Source organism: Delphinus delphis, chromosome 8 (assembly GCF_949987515.2).
Source record: "Delphinus delphis chromosome 8, mDelDel1.2, whole genome shotgun sequence".
Taxonomy (NCBI): domain Eukaryota; kingdom Metazoa; phylum Chordata; class Mammalia; order Artiodactyla; family Delphinidae; genus Delphinus; species Delphinus delphis.
In genome coordinates, this window is record NC_082690.1 from 57,351,717 (window position 1) to 57,374,499 (window position 22,783).

The window sequence follows — 22,783 nt, forward strand, 5'->3', positions numbered from 1 at the left end:
GGGTCAGGAATACAGCAGAAAGTCACTGCATGTCAGGCCTACCCTTTCCCAGGACATGATCTCGCTGTTTCCCACCCTCCCTGACCTCCCCACTTAGGCCCCTTTCAAGAATTTACTTCTCACTGTCTCCCCTCCAGTGTGGCCCCTGGGCTGAACAGGGATTGGATGGTTCTTGGGAAGCTGTAAGACGTCCCTTCCTCCAAGGGTCCCCTAGGAAGGGAACAGCTAAGGTACCATCAGTCTGCAGGTTCCTCTTCCCACATCTGAGCAAGGTCTGTGGATAAGACTGACAAGTGCTTGGATCAGAAGCCAGCCAAAGGGGTTCAAATCCAGGCCAGAGACTTTGGCCAATAACAGGAACTTCCTTTTTAAAAAACCTATATTCTGGGACAGACATTTCACTAGGGGTTTCCTCCGTATTTTTAAACTGAATCCCCCCCCCCCTTCCCACATGTTTGACCCTATTTCACAGAAGAGGAGCCTGAGGCTCCCAGTTGGGAAGCAACCAGTGTAAGGACAGCAAGTCATAAGGAGCCTGGTACTTGAACCTACCTAGGCCCCAGATTCTGTTGTTGCCTAGGAACTGAAGAGGGAGGAGCTGCCAGATCAGAGGGAGGAGGGAAAAGAGAGAGGGCGAGTTCCCAGCAGCGCGCGCTGACGACAGCAGGTGATTTTTTTTCTGCATCGCGCTATCTCTCAGCATCTTTCCTGGATTTTTTCCCCCCCTCTACTGACCGGCAGAAAAGGGTGGGGCCGCTTCCCCGCAGCAGAGACAGCAGCGGCAGCGGCGGCGGCTGCAGCATCATTGGGAGCAGCGGTGGCGGCAGCAATGCTCGGTCTCCTCGAGAGGTGATCTCCTCTGAGCCCTGCTAGGTGGCCGGCTGCGACTGGACGCCGGCGGGAAGGAGAAGATAGAGCTTTGTCCGCGGCCCCTGCGGCCACACTGCCCGGCCCTTCCTCTGCGCCATGGCTTAAGCCTGCAGTCACCTCGCCTCGCGTTGCCTTGCTTGGCAGGGGTCTGAGCGCCGCAGCAGCCGCAGGGAGGGGCGCGTCCCAGACGCCCTCGCCTGGGGACCCGGGACGCGGTGTCTCACGCTGCGCAGCCTACAGCAGACCGCGCTCCCGAGACCTGTGCGGCGGCTCCCGGAGGCGTTTACAGCCGGGCATCGAGGGACTTTACGGACTTTCTCAGTGATAGCTCTGCCCACGCAACCTTCCCGGGTGCTCTCTGAGGTAGGAGGGGGCGGTAGCTCAGGCCACCAAGGAAAACACGGTGAGAACCAGATTGGCCGGACGAGGGCCAGGGGGCTGAGGAAGATTAGGGACTTGCTTTAGAAACGAGCAAGAAGAGGGAGGACTAGCTCTGAGGCGAGCACCATGGCGTGGCCGTGCATCACGCGCGCCTGCTGCATCGCCCGCTTCTGGAACCAGCTGGACAAGGCAGACATCGCCGTGCCGCTGGTTTTCACCAAGTACTCGGAGGCCACCGAGCACCCGGGCGCCCAGCCGCCGCACCAGCAGCCGGCGCAGCCTGCACAGCAGGCGCCCGCGCCCCCCTCGGCGCGCGCGGTCGCCATAGAAACGCAGCCGGCCCAAGGCGAAGGGGATGTGGTTGCCCGGGCAACAGGGCCGGCGCCGGGGCCTAGCGGCGAACGCGAGGTTGGGGCCACCTCTGGCCGGAGCGGCCCGGGACCGGGCTCCGGCTCCGGCTCCGGCTCCACCTCCAGCGCGGGCCCCGCGGACTCGGTGATGCGGCAGGACTACCGCGCCTGGAAGGTGCAGCGGCCGGAGCCGAGCTGCCGGCCGCGCAGCGAGTACCAGCCTTCGGACGCGCCCTTTGAGCGCGAGACCCAGTACCAGAAGGACTTCCGCGCCTGGCCGCTGCCGCGACGCGGGGACCACCCGTGGATTCCCAAGCCGGTGCATATCCCCACGTCCTCCCAGGCGGCGGCGCCTGTGCTCGGGGCGCCTCAGCGCCGGCCGCAGAGCCAGGAGCGCTGGCCGGTGCAGGCCGCCGCCGAGGCCCAGGAGCAGGAGGCGGCCCCTGGAGGAGCAGGTGGCCTTGCGGCTGGAAGATCAACCAGTGCGGAAGAGCGCGACACACGCAAGAAGCCTGGGCCCGCCTGGATGGTGCGTCGCGCCGAGGGGCTGGGGCACGAGCAGACGCTGCTGCCCGCAGCCCAGGCCCAGGTCCAGGCCACGGGCCCCGAGGGGGGCAAGGGGCGTGCGGCGGCCGACGCCCTCAACAGGCAAATCCGCGAGGAGGTGGCGAGTGCCGTGAGCAGCTCTTACAGGTGAGACGCAGCCCGTAGCTCAGGCCACGGGGCTGGTCATCCTTACCCTTTCCCACAGATTCTCTGCATCGCAGGCCTCCCTGTCATCCTCCCCCTCCAGCCCAGAACACACCCTCTCCTCCTCCCCAGCCCTGGCCGACTGCTCTTTGGCTCTTTCTTTTGTGAAAGCTGTTAGTATTATCCATCCCATCTTGCCAAAGTCTTTCACTTAACCACTTCAGCCATCTTTTCCCCATCTCTGCCCCAACCCGAGTCCCTGCCTGCCCAACAGAGACCTTTGCAGTTTCTTCACTGGCTGTGCTTCCATTCTGCCCCACCCAACTCACTGGCTGCATTAGCCTGGATGCTGCCCCTTGCTGGCTCAGCTGCCGCCCAAGGGCCTCCGTGCCTTCCTGCATGGCCAATCCTCCCCAAAGAAGAGTGATCTCTCCCCCTTCCCCTCCTCCCTAGCCCGGTTCACTTGGCCCTTCATTCTTACCCCCTCTGTCTCAATCCCTGGGAGACCACCAAGCACCACACCCTTTTCTAGATTCCCTGCCGGTCCCTTATAAAGCACCCTCCTCTTTCAGCCACTTATGCTGAAGGCAGATTCCTTACACCTCTAGCTGTGACTCACTGGGCAAATTTCTTAACATTTCTTGGCCTAGGGTTCTTATCTGTAAGACGTGATGGATAATAGATTCTTCGCTTAGATTGTTTGCTCATGTATTGATTTAATATTAAATACTCAACATATTTTTGAGCACCTACTATATGCTAAGCACTGTGCTAGACATTTTGAAGATTAAATGAGATGATTCAGGAGGAGAATTATGCCTGGCACATGGTAGGTAATTAGTACATCTTGGTTCCATTCCAGCCTTCTACATGATGCCTCATTATTTTGATTTCCACTTCCCAGACACTTCCAGCCTTCTCCCCTATTGATGCATCTCCTTTCCTTTCATGTTTGCCAAATGTGGTTCTCATTCTGTTACCACCAAGAACCCCCTCTTCAGCACATTTAAATTCCCTTTAAATGAATGCCTTCCACAGAGCATATTTATTCATTCATTCTCGTTCTCTCTCTCTCTTTTTCTAGAATTCTCCCTCTGCTGCAGCCTCAGTCCTTCCAGTCTGCTTTCTCACCCTTCATTCATTTAATATGTATTTCTGAATGCTTAGCTTTCAGTCCTGCCCTTATGTTTCAAATGGAAACAATTAGCTGACAGATCACTGTTGACTCTGAATATGTGGCATTGGGTTTGGAGTCTCTGGGGAAGAAGATGTACACGATGAGTAATTGAGCTAGAGGTGTTCAAAATGTGGTTTATGGGGTCCTTCATCAATGCCACAGCCAGTTGCCTCCTTCCTGCAGGAGGGTGTGGACAGGAGGACTGCAGAGTTAGTGTCTTTTGCCAGGACCGTATATATAGCCTCATCAGACTGATGTCCTTCTCCATTAAATATGACAAACACTCCCTCTTATGCTGAGGAAGAATAGCATTGATAGACATCCTCTCTTGTTACGGCAAAATCTGCCCCCCACTCAGGTATTACCTCTGGAAAGCATTTCCCAATGAAAAGGGGCAGTTAATCAATTGGCCCCTATTCCTTCTTCCTGAATTCTACCTCCCACCTGGCATTTGTCTCTTGGTGTCTTGTTATCATGACCACACTGGTCCCCCAGGAATACACCACTTCCTTTTAAAGCTCTGGGTCAGGCAAGGACATGGATCCTTTTCCTTGGTTCTAGCTATGAGAAGGTGGAATTTTCACAAAATCTTTATGCTGTTACCAAGGAGAATCAAAAAGAAAAGAAAGGAAACAAATAAGCAAGGGGAATAAAAAAACAAAGCCAGGATACAATCTTATGACTCTGTCATGGCTTTGTTGTTTACAAGGCCCTACCTTTGTTCCCTAAGAACCCTAAGGTTGGCCTAACATCACAGATTTCTGGACTGGCCTCTTCATCATCCTACTCGCAGTCTACCACCCTGCGGCAGGTGGAACCTTACCACCTACCAGACAGAATCTACCTCTCCTCACCTCAATACAGTCAATGCCAATCAAGAGAGATCCAGATTCTCAAATCTCATTTGATGATCCTACTCAGTTTATGTTTCCAGGCTGGTCGGACTTGCTTTGTTCGTAAATGATGGTTCAGTCAGGGCGTAAACCACCCTTCAGACACAACTCACTCCAAATATTTTGGGTTGTACCTTTGTTCTGTGTAGGCTCTTTCCTCCCAAACAACACCTTAACTGTGCAGTAAGCATGTCATGCTTTACAGTTAGAATTACACACATCCTGCAAGTGATTTGATTGAATAGGGGCAGGCTATGCTCTTGCAGCTGGTAAGAATGATTATTTTTCATAGCTATCAGAATTTCATCAACCTGTCAAGAAAAATCTCTGTGTACCTCAAAAAACATTTTTTTTCTAATTTGAGTCTTCTGTAAAATTTAATTATGCATATGACTTTGGGATCAGCCGTTCCATTTTGCTGTATCATCAGAAGGGTTTTGAAGCATTAAGAGAATGAGTATTGCTAAGAAACATCAATTTCTTTAATGGACAATTTAAGTACTTGACAAATTTGATGTGAAATTTAACATTATTTTTTGTTCCAGAAGAAAAATTAACTAATAATAGGGAAATGCACTTTGGGTGAAAGTAGATATGAAGAAATAAGATAATCAATTAATTAAGTATACAATAAAGAAAAAACTGCCTGGAAATTATAGGCTTATCTGGAACATTGATTGTTTCTTTCCCCCCTATTCTCTCACATCCTTTTCCTTGCTAGGATTCTAAATATCTCCTGAATTTAAGTATGTTCCATGTCTTCTGTAGATGAGCCTTACATCACCTTAGAAGCCAAGCTGGGCTACATTTCACTGATAATCTGACAAATCCTTTTCTACTGCCGCTCTACATAAATCATGGTGGTTTACACCATGGTGACTGGTTCATCTCATGGGCTTTACAAATGACATGTCATGTAACATCAGTGTGAGCAGTTTGCTTAAATAGAGAAAGGATATACAACCCATCAGCTTGATATATTGGTACATAATATAAAATATATATTCAGCATCCAGAGTCATATACATGCTATTTGGTTTCCTCCTGCAATGTACAATCAGTAGATAACATCAAATGTCCTTTGACGCTATGGTTTTGAGAAACCTTCCCTGTTCAACAGTTCATTTAATTCATAACCTATCCACACTAGCCTGAGACTTTTTGCATTCAAGCGGTATCTGAGGTATCTTTAGAATTATTCTCAATCATGAAGTTCATTTTCAATACATTCGTATGACATAAATGACATTATAAAATTGAGAAACATGTCTTCGTTATTTTTAATGTTAAGGATGGATTTTACTGCGCAGCTACTTGTGACTTTAGACCTAGCATTCTCAGTTAGGAAATAGATGAGTCATAGGAGGGAATTAAAATTCCTCTCTCAGCCAACCCCATTGCCCCAGCCGTCGGTTAAGAGTGATAGATAGGGTAGCAGGTGCTCCCCATAGAAATGCTAATGAGCAACTTTTCCTGGAAGAAATCAGCTGGGGCACCAGGAGGTAGAATTAATAAACCAGAGGCAAAATAGTACTTGAAAAATGAGAGCGGTAACAAGGAAATCAGAAAGAAAAAGAGCCTTTCCTATCTACCCTGCAGTCTTCCATAAAGGTTAGAGAAAGGCCCATCTGACTTAGCTTATGCTATACAGAACTGCCCTGTGCCTACAGGGCAACTGCCCGTTTCCCTAGGATCTTCCTAACTAAATCCCAGCCATACTTCAAGGCCAATCTCAGATACTAGTCTTCAACAACGCCTTCCAGGTCCTGCCACGCAGGACTAATTTTTCTCTTATTCCCCTTTCGTATTCTGTACACTTGTCATTGTCTGCTTGACTGTAAGATACTTTTGCCTCTGTCTGCCTCCCCTACCAGATAGGAACACTTGAAGGGAAGGGCTGTATTTTGTTCCTCTCTGTACCTCTCACAGTGTAACATTGTGCCTAACTATCATATAGATTTGTTGAATCCAGTGAAAGTTTTAAAGTTAGATGAAAAATTTATTCACCTACATATCGATTCATTTCATTCAGTTTCATTTAGCTGAATTAATTTTGGAAAATGACCACCAAGCCCCTGCAATGTATCAGACAGGATACTGGAGATACCAAAAAGTGATAACCCTATGTAAAGAAATTGTGTTTTCCTTAATCAAAATAAAGGGGGATTCCTACTGGGTTAGCACTAGAAGTAGATGTTCAAATGGGGAAGGGCAGCAAACCTTACAGACCTGACTCTAGGTGCACCTTCACCCGGGGCAGTGGTTCCCAACCTTGGCTGTACAATGGAATCACTGGAGAACTTTAAAAATGCTGTTACAGGGCTTCCCTGGTGGCGCAGTGGTTGAGAGTCCGTCTGCCGGTGCAGGGGACATGGGTTCGTGCCCCGGTCCTGGAAGATTCCACATGCCGCGGAGCAGCTGGGCCCGTGAGCCATGGCCGCTGAGCCTGCGCGTCCGGAGGCTGTGCTCCGCAACGGGAGAGGCCACGGCAGTGAGAGGCCCGCGTGCCGCAAAAAAAAAAAAAAAAAAAAAAAAAATGCTGTTACATAGCTGCCTTGTCCAGAGATTCTGATTTAATTGGTCTGGAGTATAGCCTGCGCATGTGAATCTTTTCAAACTGCGCCAGATAATTCTCATGTGCAATTCAGGTTATGACCTCTTCCCTTAAGACGGAGGTTCTCAAAATTTAGTACACAAAAAAATCATCTGGAGAGCTTTCTAAAATGCAGATTCCCGGGCCTCATCCTCAGACGTACTGATTCAGTACTTTTAAAATGGAGCCTAAGAATCTATATTTTAAGAAGCACTCTAGGTAATTTTTATGCAGGTTAACTTCAGACTTGCTTGTGAAGACACCGCTTGGGAAGATTTGCTATCTTTAAGGTATTGAGTTTTCCCATATACGAACGTGGTATTGCTTGCCATTTATTTGTCTTTTTGTCCTTCACTTACATTTTGTAATTTTCTCCACAAAAATCACATACACACACAATAGTTTTTAAGTTTTATTTTTCTATATTTAAGCCTCTAGTAATATAATTGGATTTAACTTTATGTATGGAATGAGGCAGGGAACTGATTTTCCTTTTTCCCATATGGAAAGTCATTTATCCCAATACCCTTTTTTTTTTTTTTTTTTGCGGTACGCGGGCCTCTCACCGCCGTGGCCTCTCCCGTTGCGGAGCACAGGCTCCGGACGCGCAGGCTCAGCGGCCATGGCTCATGGGCCCAGCCGCTCCGCGGCATGTGGGATCTTCCTGGACCAGGGCACGAACCCGTGTCCCCTGCATCAGCAGGCGGACTCTCAACCAGTGCGCCACCAGGGAAGCCCCCAATACCCTTTTTAACAGTTCAACTTTTCCCCATTAATATCCCCACTGATATCTCTTCTATCACATAAGGGTCGCGTATGCTTGAATATATTTCTGAGATCTCTGTTCTATTCCATTAATCTGAGCTAATGCCATACTATCATCTTTTTTTCTGAGCTATTTAAAATTAGTTTTCCTATTTTCAAGCATATATCTTATTACATTTTCTAATTTGTTATTGCTCATATGTATTAATTTTTATATGTTTTTATTGTATTCAACAACTTTACCACACTCTAATTTTGTTTGTAGATTCTCTTGGACTGTCTGTGGAGATAATGTATACTTTTAGCAAATACCAGTTTATTGTCTTCATTCTGATATTCATATATTTTTGTGTGTATGTATATTGCTACACTGGTGAGGATATCCATATAGTTTTTTTTTTAATGCTTTTTCTTTCTTTCTTTCTGGCTGCATTGGGTCTTTGTTGCTGCACGGGCTTTCTCTAGTTGCTGAGAGCGGGGGCTACACTTCATTGGGGTGCGTGGGCTTCTCATTGTGGTGGCTTCTCTTGTTACAGAGCACGGGCTCTAGTTCAGCAGTTGTGGCTTGCAGGCTCTAGAGCACAGGCTCACTACCTCTTTGTAGTGTTGATTTGCATTTCCTGCACGGCCTTTGTTGCTCCGCAGCATGTGGGATCTTCCCGGCTCGAACTCGTGTCCCCTGCATTGGCAGGCAGATTCTTAACCATTGCACCACCAGGGAAGTCCCTCCATATAGTTTTGATAATAGGCTTCTTTGTCTTGAGACATGGGAATGCTTCTTAAGTTTCATCATTAAGAATGAGGATTGCTCTGTGTCATTATAATATAGCGTCATATCAGGTTAAGAAACTTGTCTTTATACTAGTTTGTTAGGGGTTTCTAAACATGTGGATTGGTATTGAATTTTTTTTTGAATTCCATTTTATTTACTTTTTATACAGCAGGTTCTTATTAGTTGGTATTGAATTTTATTAAATGATTTTTTTGACATCAACTGAGAAAGTCTTATGCTTTTTATTTTTAATCTGCTAATAGATTTTTCTGATACTGAACCATCTTTCCATTCCTAGGATAAATCTTACTTAAAAATATAGTTTATGGTGCTGAATTCTTTTGCTACTTTTTATTTGAAATGTTTGCATATCTATTCATAAGTGAAATTAGTCTAAAATTTTTTCCTTTTTTATATCAGTCGGGTACAGTATTGGAATCATGGTTATGTCTATAAAGTTAGATAGTTAGATTTTGCTCTTTTTCAGTTATTTGGAACAATTCTTATAACAAGTACTCCTCCTCAAATATCTGATAAGAGTCTCCTGTAAAGCTCTCTGTACCTGGTGTCTTTTTCATGAAGAGACTAGTTTTTAACTACCAGTTTGATGTCTTTAATAGTTATTCATTTATTCAGCTTTTGTATTTCTTCTTGAGCCAATTTTAGTAATTTATATTTTTCTAGGAAATGTTATAATTTTTTTTAACTTTTAAATTTATTGACGTAAGAGTCACCATAGCACTATCTTGTGGATTTTAAAATCATCTCCACTTATCTGCAGTTACATCCCCTTTCATACTTAATATTAATTGGTGCCTTGTCTCTTTTTTTCATAATTGTCTTATTGAGGTTTGCTTAGTCTTTTCAAAGAATCAAATTTTGGTTTTGTCGATCATCTCCCTTTTCAGTAAGTTTTGCTCTTATTTTTACTATTCCTTTAGCTTTTATGCTCTGAGAGGTAGGCATAGGTCACGTTAGGAACAGTTTTATATCCCTGGCTGAGGAGTTTGGATTTTTTTTTTTTTTTTTTTAAAGAAATGAGTCACTGAAGGAATCTAGGTAGAGGAACTACATGATAGTTTAATATGATTTAAATTTTATTAATGTCCCACTGACCGGTGACCAGGGGAGGTTAGAGAAAGGGTGGCCTTTCAGTAACGAGCCTACTGGAATAATCCAGGGACAACGATAAAGCCTGAACTGAGGCTGTGGGACTGGAGATTTATAACATAGTACATACAGTTACTGAAAAACAGATCGTAATGACCAGTTGAGATGCAAGGAAGAGGGTAAATCCAGGATAACTCTTTTCTGGTTTGGGTAATTAACTGGTAGTGGTCCTAGTCATTGGAACAGAGGGATGGGATAGGGAGGGAGGGAGGGAGGCTCAAGAGGGAGGGGGTATGGGGATATATGTATACATATAGCCGATTCACTTTGTCGTACAGCAGAAACTAACACAACGTTGTAAAGCAATTATACTCCAATAAAGATATTTTTTAAAAAAAGCAACAGACTTTTATTTAGAATTCTATGATGAATGTAGAGGAGAAGAAAGTCAGGAGTGGAAGTTGAGCTTAATTTTAGTATCTAGAATTTGAGTTGTCTATGAGATATCTGACAAGAAATTTCAAGGGGCAGCTGAGTAAATGGATCTGAAGTGTAGAGAGAGATCCGGGCTGTGATCTGAAACATCCTGTGGATATTATTATTATTTTATTTTTATTTTTTTTAAGAAGATGTTGGGGATAGGAGTTTATTAATTAATTAATTTATTTTTGCTGTGTTGGGTCTTCGTTTCTGCGCGAGGGCTTTCTCTAGTTGTGGCAAGCGGGAGCCACTCTTCATCGCGGTGCACGGGCCTCTCACTATCGCGGCCTCTCTTGTTGCGGAGCACAGGCTCCAGACGCGCAGGCTCAGTAGTTGTGGCTCACGGTCCTAGTTTCTCCGCGGCATGTGGGATCCGCCCAGACCAGGGCTCGAACCCGTGTCCCCTGCATAAGCAGGCAGATTCTCAACCACTGCGCCACCAGGGAAGCCCTATGGATATTATTAAAGCCATGGGAGGAGGTGAAATCATCCCTAGAGAGGAAGTAGAGAAAATTAGCCATCAGAGAGTGGAGCCCTGAGGGATACATGTATTTGGGGTACTGACAGCAGAAGGGATAACCATGAAAAAGACAAAAGAGTGATCGGAAGGGAGGGAAGAAAAGCAGGAGAGAGACTAATCATGGAAACCACATTGGGCACCTAACTCAGCAAAGCCTTATGCTGCCCTGGAAATTTTTACTGAGGAATTACTGTGTGCAAAGCATTTTTCTGGATCATTGGTTGACCTTGAGCAGTTAGATATAATGTTACTGAAACTAACCCACAAAGAGGAGAGGAGATAAGATACGCACAATTAATCCTTGGTTGCTGTCCTAGAAAAAAATGGCATCTAATGCATCTACGAACTTTCAAAAAAAGTCAAGCCAGTGATAGTTCTAAATCTATAATCACAAAGAATCACTGTGTCCAGGATATAAAACTAAAAGAATCCAACCATGTCCACTGGGATTAAGAGCCATCTCTGTAATCAATGCAGCTTTGGCTTTCCAAATTAGGTCAGCTGCAGACATCTAGACAGGTGAGCTTCTAATTCTCCGCCAAATGAAGAAAACTGCAAATGGACCGTGACCAGCAAACTAAAAATTCTTTCGAGGTTCACTAAAGATGCTAGTTTTCACCGTTAGAAACAATAGTAGTACTTAATCAAATGCCTCCTATATGCCTGGCAGGCTGCTAGAAACTTTAGACGCATTTTCGCCTGTAATCTTTATAGTAGCTCTGAAGAAGTGGTCCTGTTACTTCCCTGTTAGAGCTGAGGACCCACAAGGCCTCTTGTCTGTCTTTAGGTTTTAAAACTGTTGAAGGCACAGACTTTGTCTAACACTAATCTCTCTCTACACAGGGCACTTCCTCCACGTCATACTAACATGTATTGTCTCAAACCATTTTCAATCCACTGAATATTGATTAGTGTCTGCTCTGTATCTGGCTAATTCCTAGGAAGACAAAGTAGTCCTTGCTCTTGGAAGACTTATGTTTATTAGGGAGAGACAGGTGAGCTGAAAAGTTATAGGTGCCCTAACAAAAAGTCTATGCAGGGTTTGGTGGGGCGCAGAGGAGAGAGAGGTTAAGTCTACTTGATTTGAGGGTTATCAGGGAAAGGGTTCAGTAGAGAAGGGACTGGTAGGCTGAATCTTCAAAGATGAATGGGCATTACATGGGGAAGGGATCAGTCTGAGCAAAAGTACAGGAGAGAAATTGTCAGCAGTTCTGTGCAGGTAAAACGTAGAGGTCTCGTTGGATGAGGCTAGAATGGCGAGAGGTGGACCAGGCAGGTAGGCTGGACCAGCTCCTTTATCCTATGAGCAAATGAAGAAGGAGGATTAGGTTTTGGATTTTAGCAAAGGTGACTTTGGCAGCAGTGGGAAGGATGGATTGGAGGGGATTAGACTGGGAGCATGGAATCCAGAAAGGAAGCTGTGGTCTAGGTGAGAGATGATGAAGACCTCCAGCCACGAAAGGATGTAAACAAGCACTGATGGTACAGAATAACATAAGGCTAATTGAAAGTCGGCAGAAAGGGAGAGGGAAGAGTCTAGGATGTTTCCTTTAGATGCTTTGGATGTCTGGGGAAACAGTCATTCACTGAGCTAGATAGCAGAGTTTTGGATAAGTTGAATTTGAGGTGTCTTTAGAAAGACTACATGGAGGTGTTCAATAGAAAATGAAAATAGAAACCCACACTGCTGGTAAAGGGTGTACATTGCTACAGTCACCTCATACAACTCTTCAGCATTATCTATTCAAGTTAAACATATGTTTACTCTATGACCCAGCAATTGCACTCTTGAGTATATACCTAGCAAAAATGAGTGCAGAAGCCTTGTACAAGAACGTGTAGCAGCTTTATTAATAATAGCTAGAAAGTAAAATCAACCCAAATGTCCATCCACAATAGGAGAAATACACTGTGGTATATTCATACAGTGGACTGTCTCCTGGTAGGGTGTGGTAGACAGAATCATGGTGCCCTTCCCCCACCCCAGAATGTCCACATCCTAATTCCTGGAACCTGTGAATATGTTATGTTACAAAGCAAAAGGGACTTTGCAGATGTCATTAAGTTGAGGCTCTTGAGGTGGGATGAGTATCCTGGATTATCCAGATGGGCCCATTGTAATCGCAGGGACCCTTATAAGTGAAAGAGGCAGTGATGCAGTGTGATAAAGACTTGGCCAGCCATTGTTGGCTGTGAAGACGGAAGTGTGACATGCACCAAGGGATGCACCAGCTTCTAAGAAGCTGGAAAAGACAAGGAAATGGATTCTTCCCAGAGCCTTCAGAAGGAACACTTTGCTTCTGCTGACACCATGATTCTAGCCAGTGAGACCCATTTCTGACTCTTAACTACAGAACTATAAGGGAATACATTCATGTGGTTTTAAGCCACTCAGTTTGTGGTAGTTTGTTAGAGCAGCTATAGCAAACGAATACACAGGGTTTCTCAGTCTCGGCACTACTGACATTTTGGACCAGATAATTCTTTGTTGTGAGGAGCTGTCTTGTGCACTGTAGGATGTTTGGCATCATCCCTGGCCTCTTTCCAAGCCTTGCCAGTAGCGTTCCCCACGTTATCCCCCTCCAAGTTGTGACAATCAAAAATCTTTCCAGACATCGCCCAAAGCCCTCTGGGTGTGCCAAAATTGCCACTGGTTGAGATCCACTGTTACACAGCAGAAAAAGACAGTTGCTGAAATACTCACTAATATGGATAGATCTTACAGACATAGTGATGAGTGCATGAAACCAGATATAAGTGTACTTACCGAATGATTCCATTTATATGAAATTTCAAAAACAGGCAAAGGTAAGTGATGGTGATGGATGTCAGAATAGTGATGATCTCTGGGGGGGGTGGGGGGGTAATTGACCAAGATGTTGGAAATATTCTGTCTCTTGATCTGGATGGTGGTCATGTGGGTCTATACATATGGACAATTAAGATTAATGGGCTTTGTTCTGTTTGTTATAACTCCACAAAAAATAAGAAACAAATTACAAACTAAGTAAACGGAGATATAAGTTTGATGCTCAGGAGAAAAGGCAGAACAGAAAAGAAATATCTGGATATCGAGCTGTCAGTGAGGATCAAACCCGTAGGGGTCAGGGAGGGTGGGAAGAAAGAGAGTGAGAAGAATAACATGCTGCGGCCACAGCCCAGCCTCCCCAACATATCAGGGATGAGCAGAAGAAGAGTCAGGCGAGGAAGGAGCATGTGTGTCTGTGTTGTTCCCATCCGAGAGCGAGAGCATAGGCCCGCCAGAGTCCCACAAAAGCTACCCACACATGTATAACGTAATAGTAGTCTTTTCCATCCTCCCTATCCCGGCATAGTCCATTGTCTGTGTGTGTTTCTCTTCAAACTGAATGAAGAGACTTTGCAGGAACAAGCCTGATGGAACCTCTTTCGGTAGGAAAATAGGACCCAAGCCCCAAACCACAAAAGCCACCATAAGTGCCTCCACTGTGCTGTTGCTTGTGGTCACTGTCTACTTTGTGCAATGACTTCAAAAAGCTGGCCCATGTTGTGGCACATCCTAGAGTGCCTTTTTGCAATCTTCTTGGCCTCTAAGAATCGTTCTCTATTAAACCGTGATAGTGGGCGAAAGATAGACAATGGCAGAAAGCAGAAGAGCAGCACATTAGAACGGAGACATAAGTGAGTTCCAGCCTCATTTGCTGAGTGCACAGTGCCAATTGCTTTAACATATTTTTTTTATTTAGACGTTATCATGACCTTTTAAGGTAAACATCTCTCTCTTTAAAGATGAAGAATAGAGTCAGGGAGGTCTGGGGACTGAGGTCGCACAACCAGTCAGTGACTGGGCTGGCTCAGGAATCTGGTTCTCCTCATTCCGGCCTCCAGCTGTGTCTCACTCGTGGGCTCAAGCCGACCCCTGCCATGTCCCCGCAGTTCAACATGCCATTCCTGGGAGGGCTGCCACCTGCCCCCCAACTCCCACTCTCCTAAGCCCACGCCATCCTCCTTCACCACCTGGTTCTGCATGGGGAGAGGGATGGATGGTTTCACTATTCCTTGTCTGAACTCTCCATGGATCCCCTTCCCTTCCAGAGCAAGGCCTTGGCGGCTCAGCCTGTGGTCAAGGCTTTCCAGGATCTGACCTCTCTGGTGCATCCAGCATTTTTGCCCACTGCTCCCTTCACAACACCTGATGCTTTTTCCTGCAGATTCTCAGTTCTGGTTGTACCTTAAAATCTCAGGGTCCCCAGCGGGTGATCTAGCCAAATCACAGGCTGAGCTGAGCCATGACAAGCTCCACACGTAACCATTGCTGGATTTTGCTCACAATTATCCCTCCTGCCCACCTTCCATCTTCTTTCTAAATCCTTCCTATCCTTCGGGGCTTTTAGTCCATTGTGAAAGAGGCTTATGCTATAAAAGCAGGGAATTAGGTTGGATTTATTTGATCATAATAGCATAGTAATAATGTAGTGGGCTTAATATCATTTTTATTTCAAGTTCAGTGCATCATCTTAGGAGCATGCCACGGCTGGGGCTATGGGCTATGAGGATTCAAGGTGCCGAGCACACGGTCCCCCATACAGGGGCTTGCCGTCTTGTGGCGGAGGTAACATGGATGCAAGTATCATAAGTACCAGGCAGGGCCTAGTGAGGTTTAATCAGGGCCAGAGTTCTCAAGGGCCACAACAAGGGCTGGTTAATCCTGTTGGAAGATTCATGGAAGAGATGGTTGTATGAGTCCGGGGCAGTGTCCTGGTGGCCAGTAAAGGATTTGGTAACCACTAAAACTGGGTTTGAATCATCTCTCTCTAACTAAAAATCTGTGTGACCTTGAGAAAGCCTTCATATTTCTCATCAATAAAAGGAGATAATTACAGTAGTGAGTTCACAGAGTCATGATGAAGGTGGAGGGAGCTAATGCTTTTAGGAGTGCGTGCCCATCAGTAAGTGCTGCCCACTTTTGTTATCACTGAGAGAACAGAACAGAGTGGGTTACCGATAAAAGTCTTTCACTGATCCATTCATTTAACATCTGCCACATCTTGCATCAGGCACTATGCTAGAACCTGGGGATTTAGAAATGAATTACATAGTACCTGTCCTAAAAGAGTTCCTGGTCGAGTGAGAGAAACTATAGTTTCTAGTGAGAGAAACATATTAAGTTTCCGTAGTTCCTAGTGAGAGAAACATATTAAGAAAATTATAGTAATGGTAGCAAGTACAATAATAGAAATATGCACAAGGTATTGAGGGGATATAGAGGAAAGGGGGGTCTGATTCATTCTGAATCAGGGACCACTTCCTGAGGAGTTGTTGACCTGTGCAGTGTGTCAAAAGCATGGAGTTAGTTCCACTGGGAAGGCAAAGATTAGGAACTATATATTCCTTCCTAGAGGTCTTTACCAATAAGATAAAAATGAAGAAGCCCTTTTAAGAATACAATACTTGGGCTTCCCTGGTGGCGCAGTGGTTGAGAGTCCGCCTGCCGATGCAGGGGACATGGGTTCGTGCCCCGGTCCGGGAAGATCCCACGTGCCGCGGAGCGGCTGGGCCCGTGAGCCATGGCCACCGAGCCTGTGTGTCTGGAGCCTCTCCTGCGTACCGCAAAAAACAAAACAAAAAAACAAAAAAAAAGAATACAATACTTAATAGTAATTCCAGCCCCTCCCAGATATCTAGCTTTATTTGGAGCTTTGCGTTCAAATCCTGCTTACCATTTACTAACTGTATGTCTTTGGTCAAGTTGCTTAACCTCTCTTCTCTGATTTTGTTTCCTGGTTGACAATGACACCTACCTTGCAAGGTTGTTGAAAGACTTAACATTTCGTTAAGTCTGTGACTCTTTTTTTTTTTTTTTTGCTGTACGCGGGCCTCTCACTGCTGTGGCCTCTCCCGTTGCGGAGCACAGGCTCCGGATGCGCAGGCTCAGCGGCCATGGCTCGTGGGCCCAGCCGCTCCGTGGCATGTGGGATCTTCCCGGACTGGGGCACGAACCCGTGTCCCCTGCATCGGCAGGCGGACTCTCAACCACTGCGCCACCAGGGAAGCCCAAGTCTGTGACTCTCTTACCTGTAATATTTACCACTGCACCCCAAGCACCAAGCTTAGTGCATGGTCTTTAGGAGATGCTTAGTAGGTTTTAATTGAACAACTGAATGAATGATATATGTGCAGTACTTAGCATAATGCTTAGCCCATAGTGAGTGCTCAGTAAACAACAACTATGCTCATCATCCAACTCCCCAGTGGGTTCGAGCACCACTTGGCTAATATAAAGAGGTAATTTTGCCCTTCTGTGTGCACACATTCTGTATTTCTGGGAACAGAACCATGAACTGCTCAGATAAAAGATTTTCTGTGAGTGTTGTTAGTCTGACTTGAAGGATCAGGGAAGACCTCAGAGAGGAGGGTATCATCTGAGCTGTACTTTGAAGGATCAGCCGATTTCAGTAGACAAAACCATCAGTGGGCAGGGAGGTGGCACACTGCCGGCAGAAGGGATAGCTGGAGCATGTGGAACTAGATGTGCATTTGGGGACCACAGCTATTCAGATATGGCAAATGTTCCCAGCGTGAGGAATGATACGGCAGGAGGCAAGTCTGAAAAGGTCTAGACCAGTGATCGGAAAATTTTCTGTAAAGGGATAGATAGTAAATATCTTAGGCTTTACTGGACCTTATATAACTAGAAAGAAAAAATTTCCCAAAAATTTTTATTGATGAAATTCAAAATATAATAATAATACTAGAATATAATCTTTTGCAATATGGGTCTACTAATGAGAAGAATGGATTTTTTTTTTTAAGAAGATGTTGGGGGTAGGAGTTTATTAATTAATTAATTAATTTTTACTGTGTTGGGTCTTCATTTCTGTGCAAGGGCTTTCTCTAGTTGTGGCAAGCCGGGGCCACTCTTCATCGCGGTGCGCGGGCCTCTCACTATCGCGGCCTCTCTTGTTGCGGAGCACAGGCTCCAGATGCTCAGGCTCAGTAGTTGTGGCTCACGGTCCTAGTTGCTCCGCGGCATGTGGGATCCTCCCAGACCAGGGCTCGAACCCCTGTCCCCTGCATTAGCAGACAGATTCTCAATCACTGTGCCACCAGGGAAGCCCCGAAGAATGGATTTTTTAGGGGAATAACATTTGCTGAAATCGGGTTCAAAATTAGTGATCTTTTTCATCATATTGATTGCAAACATTTATCTACATAAACCGTTCTTAGCTCCTGGCTGAACAAAAGCAGGTTGATGGCCAAATTTGGTCCGTGGACCATAGTTTGCCAATCTCTGATCTATATCACTGAGGACGGAATATTGTGCTACCAAGGTTCAGACTCTGTATTTAAGTAGCAACTCACCTCCTGAACAGGGTGCCTGAGAATACTTGGTTTGACCATGCCTTGTTAAGCACATCATTTATTCTCCCCAAGTGACATAGTCACTCTCTTGTTTCCTTACCACTGAAGAGCAACAGGGCACTGATGTACGTGTGAGAGTCTCTTTGTCTTTATGTATAATGGGTAACCAACCCATCTCTCATAGCAACCAAGGGCACAAGGTACAGGAGTCTCCATTGTGAAATATTATTAGTCTCTGGCTGCTATGACCATCTGTTTGGGGTTTCCCCAGGTGCTGAAACAGGCTTTAAAAGAAATAGACAAGGAAATAGTGGTATTAAAAGTTGTAGAGGGACGTAATCCACTTGCCTAGGACTCAGCATCCAAGAAAAGTATGGAAGAGAGCTCTGCCGTGGGAGTTCTGTTCTGACTCCTCGAAGAAGCGCCTGATCCAGCATTCCTCCAGTTGGCCAAAGGCTGGCTATGAACTGGAGAGAGGCTTGGTGATTCTAGCTACTAAGAATCTAATCTAACACCATTCTCTGGGGAGCCTTTTTAGCACATCCTGATAGTCCTAATTCAAACAACATTTGTGAGAAGGTGATACTTTATGAGTGCTACCTTAATCTCTACCTAGACGGAGGAATTTTGGTAGAGAGTATTACTTTGTGAATGAATGGATTCAATTCAATTCATATTCAATTCATTCATTCAGTTTAATTCAATTCCTATTTGTTGAGTACTTCCTATGTATAAGACACTGAGCTCAGCTCTGGGGATATGACTGTGAGGTCCACAGTTTGAGACATCCTGATTTACTCTGTGTCTGTTCCTACTTTAATAGCAGGGAGATACATGAGGAGGAGGAAGATGGTGATGATGATGATGGAAAAGGAGGAAAAGGCAGAAGATCTTGCACTGGCAGAAGCATGAGTGCTTTTAACCAGAAGGGTGTTTAGGGCTGGGGGCAATAGAAGAGGGAAGAGTTCTGAAGAAATTGTGAGGAATGTAAGGGAAATTAATAATCACTGATAGATGAATGGATAAAGAAGATGAGGCACATATATACAATGGAATATTACTCAGCCATAAAAAGAAACGAAATTGAGTTATTTGTAGTGAGGTGGATGGACCTAGAGTCTGTCATACAGAGTGAAGTAAGTCAGAAAAAGAAAAACAAATACCATATGCTAACACATATATATGGAATCTTAAAAAAAAAATGGTTCTGAAGAACCTAGGGACAGGACAGGAATAAAGACACAGACGTAGAGAATGGACTTGAGGACACCAGGAGGGGGGAGGGTAAGCTGCGACGAAGTGAGAGAGTGGCATGGACATATATACACTACCAAATGTAAAATCGATAGCTAGTGGGAAGCAGCCCCATAGCACAGGGAGATCAGCTCGGCGCTTTGTGACCACCTAGAGGGGTGGGATAGGGAGGGTGGGAGGGAGACACAAGAGGGAGGGGATATGGGGATATATGTATAGGTATAGCTGATTCACTTTGTTATACAGCAGAAACTAACACACCATTGTAAAGCAATTATACTCCAATAAAGATGTTAAAAAAATAATAATAATCACTGATACTGATCTGGTAGCCATGGTGCAGTGGATCAACCAAATGTCTTGGCATCAGATAAACCTCAGTTCAAATCCCAGCCTTTCCATTTACTATTTATGCAAACTTGATGAAGTTATTTCAAGTCTCTGAGCTTCAATTTCCTCCTCCAGAAAATGGGCAGTATTCTATGTCACAGGTTGTGTGGATGTGAACATGTTTTGTAAACCATTAGGTCCTGCAGTTTTAAATATTTATACTCAGAAATGAGCGTGGAACCTAAATGCACAGCACTTTAGAGGCCGGGAGAGCAATCACTTCGGGATCAGGCTCTTCACTTACGTTCCTGGATTACCGCTATGAGCAAGACAGACGCGGTTCATCATGGGTGCGCAGTACAACAACAGATATGGTGTTAAGCATGCATGCATTCTGATAACTAGTATTAAACACAGCTGTGAGGAATTTTAGGCAAGGAAAGCACAAGGTGCTAACAGAGCACTTAATGAGAGTTGACAGGCCTAACCTAAACCAGGAGCTGGAGCTGTCATCTGAGGAAGTAGCATTTGAGCCGAGCCCTGAAGGATGAAGATGAGCCTTGACGTCTGCCTTCCCGTGTGACCCTGAACAAGCCTCTCCTCTGGCTTCATTTTCCTCGCCTGTCTCTAGAAGCCTGGCCCAGCCCCCTCTCAAGTCCTTCCCAGTGCTAAAGGACCAGACTCAAAGACCCCCAGTGCATGGTACCAGAGAGCCCTTGTCATTGGCTTGCAGTAGACAACACAGGGTAGAGGAGGGAGCACGACCGTGACTGGAAAATCCAATGACATTGAAGAGGGAGCTTGTGGCTAAGGATTTGGTTTCATCCATTTGATACTGCTCTTATTCCCTGCTAAATAGCTGATGCTATCTTGTCTGAGAAATCTTCAAAGCACTTTCTCTTTTCTTTCTTTTTTAGAACTTTAAAAAATACTCTACAAAGAATAGTATAACACCCATATTGCTACTACCCAGAATTTTTAAAATTATTATATCTACTTCCTGTCTTTTTTGTGTTAAAACATTTTTTCTTCCATAGTAAAAGTCTTTTTGCCCACCTGGCCAAAAGACCCATTCTGTTCCTCCCTCTGCTCCCCAGGAGGTCACCACTTTTGGTGTACACACCTCTTTATCCATAAACTATGTAAGGCATTGCTGTATGTGTGTGTGTGTTTACTTAAATGACCTCCAACGCTATGTATCATTTTGTGACTTTGTTTTTTTCATGCAACATTATATATCTTGAAAAAATACAAACATGCATATGTAAACATCCACTCATATAGTTCCTTCTTTTTTTTTTTTTTGCGGTACGCGGGCCTCTCACTGCTGTGGCCTCTCCCGTTGCGGAGCACAGGCTCCGGACACGCAGGCGCAGCAGCCATGGCTCACGGGCCCAGCCGCTCCACGGCACGTGGGATCCTCCCAGACCGGGGCACAAACCCGCGTCCCCTGCATCGGCAGGCGGACTCAGCCACTGCGCCACCAGGGAAGCCCAGTTCCTTCTTTTTAATGGCTGTATAATCTACCAGCATATGAATATATTACATATTTACATATTATTACTTATCTTATATTTAGGTTTTCCTAATTTTTAACTATCACAAATAATATTGCAATGAATTTTCTTATGTCTCTCTGTGAATATATTTATGAGTTAAACATGAAACTGTTGAATCTTGGGTTGTACACATTTTACTAGATATTAGAAAATTACTGGGTTCATTTATACTTCAATGAATAGTGTATAAAAATACCCCTTTTTCTTCTAATGTCAGAATTTAAAATTTTTGCAATTTCATAGTGTGGAAATGGTATATTGTTTATTTCATATTTCCCTAATTTTCAGTGAAATTAAGAAGCTTTTCATGTGTTTATTGGCCATGTGCCTTCCTCTTCTGTGGACTGAATATTCATACCCTATGGCTGTTGTCCTGTTAAGAGGTTGTCTTTTCTTTTAATTGATCTACATTGATTCTGATTATTAATCCTTTTTCCTGTGTCTTGTCTTTTACCTTTATTTACAGAGTGTCTTGTCACACAGAAATTTTTCATTTTAATGTATTCAGTGTATTTAGTCCTTGCCTTTATGGTTTATGTTTTTATTCCTAATTGAAAAAATACTTCACTATCCCAAAGAGAGAGACACATTCTTTTATATTTTCTCCTGATAATTTCAAGGTTTATTTTCACACATTGAGGGTTGTAATACACCTGGAATTAGTTTTTCTGTATAGTGTGAGATAGGGATATGTTTCACATTCTTCTGTGTAGAAGGCCAGTGATCCAAATCCACTTGTTTGAAGGGTCATTTTCCTCCCGATTTAAAAAGTTCCCTCTGTTTCATAGCAAGTTCCCTCACTGGTGTGGATCTGCTGTGGGCTCTTTATTTTGTTCAATGACCTACATTTCTGTTCCTCACAAACACCGCACTTAACTATTATAGCCTTGCAATGTGTTTTGATTTTTAACAGGGAAGTCTCCGTCTGGTTGTTTTTTGTTTTTTTTTTAGAATTGTCTTCATCTTTCTTAGGCATTTACCCTTTCATAATTATTTTGGACTCAGTTTTCAGCCACCACAAATGTTACTGTTGAGATTTTGATTGGACTTGGGTTAAAGTTATAGATTAATCTGAAAATTGATCTTGAATAATACTGAGTACTTCTATGTGTAAACAAGATTCTGCAGATGCAGAACCTAGGCATACGGAGGGCAGACTGGACTGCACCATTTCATCTAAAGGACTTGAGCGTCCTCAGATGTTGGTATTCATGGAGGTCCTGGAACCAATCCCCTGCGGATACCGAGGGATAACTATACGTCATTACATTTTCACAGGTTTTCTTTTATATACTTCAAAAAGGTCCTTTTCTCTTTGTTTTTCCTAGATGTTTTCTAGATTTTGTTGCTGTAGTGAATAAGATTGTTTTCCCATTATGTTTTCTAATTGGTTGTTGGTGATGCATAGGAACAATTTGATTGCTGTATACTTACCTTGTGCCTATAAACTTGCTGTATTCTCCCATTAATTCTAATATTTTCTCTTCTGATTGTCTTAGATTTTCTATTTGCCATGATTTCCTTTGCTCCTGCTTTGATCTATTCCTGCCTTTTATTGAATTGATTAAAATTTTCTGTATTTCCTTCTGTGTAGTAGTTATACATTCTATTTCTGTTTTTTATTGTTGTTGGATAGTTTTGGGGCAGCTATCCTTATTTTTTCAATCTGTATATCTCAGTTTCCAGTTAGTCAAACTT

At 44.4% G+C, this 22,783-nt stretch overlaps 1 protein-coding gene across 1 annotated transcript in view; it reads left to right on the top strand.

Moving 5' to 3' along the window:
* Window positions 1-765: 765 nt before the first annotated feature.
* The window catches only part of MAP6 (microtubule associated protein 6), an 88,575-nt gene continuing 66,557 nt past the window's right edge, over window positions 766-22,783 (top strand). Inside the window, exon 1 of the mRNA XM_060018255.1 lies at window positions 766-2,294. Within this exon, the coding sequence (XP_059874238.1) occupies window positions 1,378-2,294 (917 nt within the window). The 5' untranslated portion in view covers window positions 766-1,377. The remainder of the gene's footprint in view (window positions 2,295-22,783) is intronic.